This window comes from Montipora capricornis, chromosome 8 (assembly GCF_036669925.1).
Source record: "Montipora capricornis isolate CH-2021 chromosome 8, ASM3666992v2, whole genome shotgun sequence".
In the NCBI taxonomy this organism is placed as follows: Eukaryota; Metazoa; Cnidaria; class Anthozoa; order Scleractinia; family Acroporidae; genus Montipora; species Montipora capricornis.
In genome coordinates, this window is record NC_090890.1 from 53,503,226 (window position 1) to 53,505,725 (window position 2,500).

Below are 2,500 nucleotides of genomic sequence, written 5' to 3' on the forward strand. Positions count from 1 at the left end.
ACCTCACATATTTCGGACATAATAAGGAAAAGAAACGTTTGTTTAGTTTCTCAATCAAGGAAAACAAACTTTCACCCACACACCCCTCCCCGATAATTAACCCAATCACGCAATTTTGGTTGAAGCACATTGAGCTAAGAATTATTGACACACTGATCTCGTAATATTACCGGAATCTCTTGTCAAATTATCAATGTATAAGGAAGTTTACTTTTCGTCTTGTTTACTTAATGAAAAAATCGCATGTTTTAATCACCAATTTGCTCTAAATACACAATATTCGCATTGCTAAAGTAGGATTTCAAGAAGGGGTCTCCATTTAAGTGCTGACTTAGAGTGTAAGATGGCTTTGAGTTCGTTCAAAATTCGCAAACAAGCGTCTGATAGAGAGAAGCTCTCCGAAGAAAAGGACGGCATATTTAGCGTCAATCGCGGGCCATTGACGCTTCACAGTTTAAGGAATGTCGACGCAGATCGCAAATTCAAATAATGAAGAACGCTTTCCGTACGTTGTCATTCCGTTCAGAACCGACTATCGGAGAAGAGTGCCTGAGAAGATCAGCAAAATGCGCTGCTGAAGCACTAAGCGCAAGGGGCGACCTTGTTGTTGAAAAGAAATACGAAGATTTGATTCACGACTTCGTGCCTGATTGCTTCGAGCATATTCAGAATTTCCATCATTACCGGAGCGATCTGGCAAGGATAAACTCCGGCTTCAAGGTAATATATCTAAGCGACAGTGAAAGGACAGCAAATAGTGAGAACGAGCTTAGAAAGGTATATAAACAATATGTCAAATGTGTAAGCCCGAATTCTTCTTTTAAAGGTCATTTGCAAAGGGGCCGTAAGAATACTATGCAACCAGAAAAAATAGAAAACAAGAACGAGGTTGCCAAGGATACTTTAACTTTGTCTCAAAAATGCAGATACGAGGGCATCGAAAAGTGTGACAGGAGACTTGAAGCAAGCACGAGGTATTCTAATCTTCAGGTCTTAGGGGAAGATACCTGGCGAACCTGCACAGATTCCAATGAATCGAGTTCGAGAAATACACAGAAACAGCGATTACCGAGTCCGAGTGATGGCAGCGAGGATGATGCAACAAGTGACATTGAAGACCCACGTGGCAAGCTCGAAAAGGCGGCTGGGAAGTCCATGCCGAGCCAGCCGAGTTTTCAAAGTATTGACAGCAATTTTTCCGGTACAAAACCTCCGGTCACTACCCCCAACAGAATGTCCAGAGGATCGTCCTTACGAACTCTTGTTTATGAAAACCGCAAAGGCGATAAAAGTGTTAACCTCAATGGAACATCGTTTAGGTTAGAACCCTCAGCGTGGCAAGTAGAACAGAATCACTGTCCCCACGGCCTTGCACCATTTCATTCACGTTTCCCACATCTTAAAGCGAGTTCTCTTCCTTCCAGCCCCACGAGACAAAGATGGAGTGAAACGGCAACTCCTCCGTGGCAACAATAGAGAGTTCTCTGCGATGTATTGCGACCAAGCATTTCGCCCCAGAGTGTCGTGTGCCAGAAACGTTACCTCAATGGGTATAAAAGACCAAAGTTTGCGTCCACCACAGAGCTTGAGTACTATATTCATGTTGTATCCGAAGCGTATGTGTGAATGAGATATGTATGTGTTTAAACTTGGAACGAAGAAAATTCTGTGTTTGCCGGAATGGCTATAGCAGTTTAAAAGCGCATTTCTTAGAGAATTCGGGAGGGTGACAGTGGAAGTAGCAGCTTTTGGTTCAGACGCATATTTATGTAAACCCTGATACAGTTTAACTGTTACCCTAATTAGTTTTTTGTCTGAATTATAGATTTGCTCATTTCAAGTCACAGACTTGCAAACAACGAGAAATAATGTACAAAAGTTTTACACGCATATGGAAAGACGGTATGTTGCTCAGGAAATGTTTTTGTTCCACTTGTTGCACTCGCATGAGATAACCTGTTGCAAATCATACGGCCTGTGTTTAACCGTGCTGAACGTCAGGCAATTTACTCGTTAATGGAGACGCTATTGAAGGCCAATAAGATTGACCATTTACTAACACCTTTAAGATGACCGCTTTTTTGGCATCCTCTGTGATTATCGCCGATCTACTAGGATCTACAATAGTCTGCGATCGTCTGAAATCACATGACAACTGTGAAAATACCAAGAAAGGTAGTGTTGTGCGTTGATAAACAGCTCTCAACGTTTCCATCAATAAAGAAATCTCTACGAGTAAAAAAGTTGTTATTGCTAAAATTGCGTTCATAACTTCGAGGATCATAGCTCCACTTGATTTCATATCCCCAGTTGAATGTATGATTCATTTCATATATCATTTCATTCGTTGGTTCATTCATTGCATGAGAAGCCACAAATGACCAGCTCCTTACGTCAGTGGCTTCATAGCGCAGTTGGTCAGAGCGTCGCAGCGGTTTTTCAGGCTTCTCTAAGCTATTGCTAAAATTGCGTTCATAACTGCGAGGATCATAGCTATACA

General features: G+C 41.8%; 1 protein-coding gene across 1 annotated transcript; it reads left to right on the forward strand.

Moving 5' to 3' along the window:
- Window positions 1–300: 300 nt before the first annotated feature.
- LOC138059977 (uncharacterized) lies at window positions 301–1,637 on the forward strand. Its single transcript, XM_068905640.1, has one exon. The coding sequence runs from the start codon at window positions 490–492 to the stop codon at window positions 1,474–1,476; it is 987 nt and encodes a 328-aa protein (XP_068761741.1). The 5' UTR covers window positions 301–489; the 3' UTR covers window positions 1,477–1,637.
- Window positions 1,638–2,500: the final 863 nt, after the last annotated feature.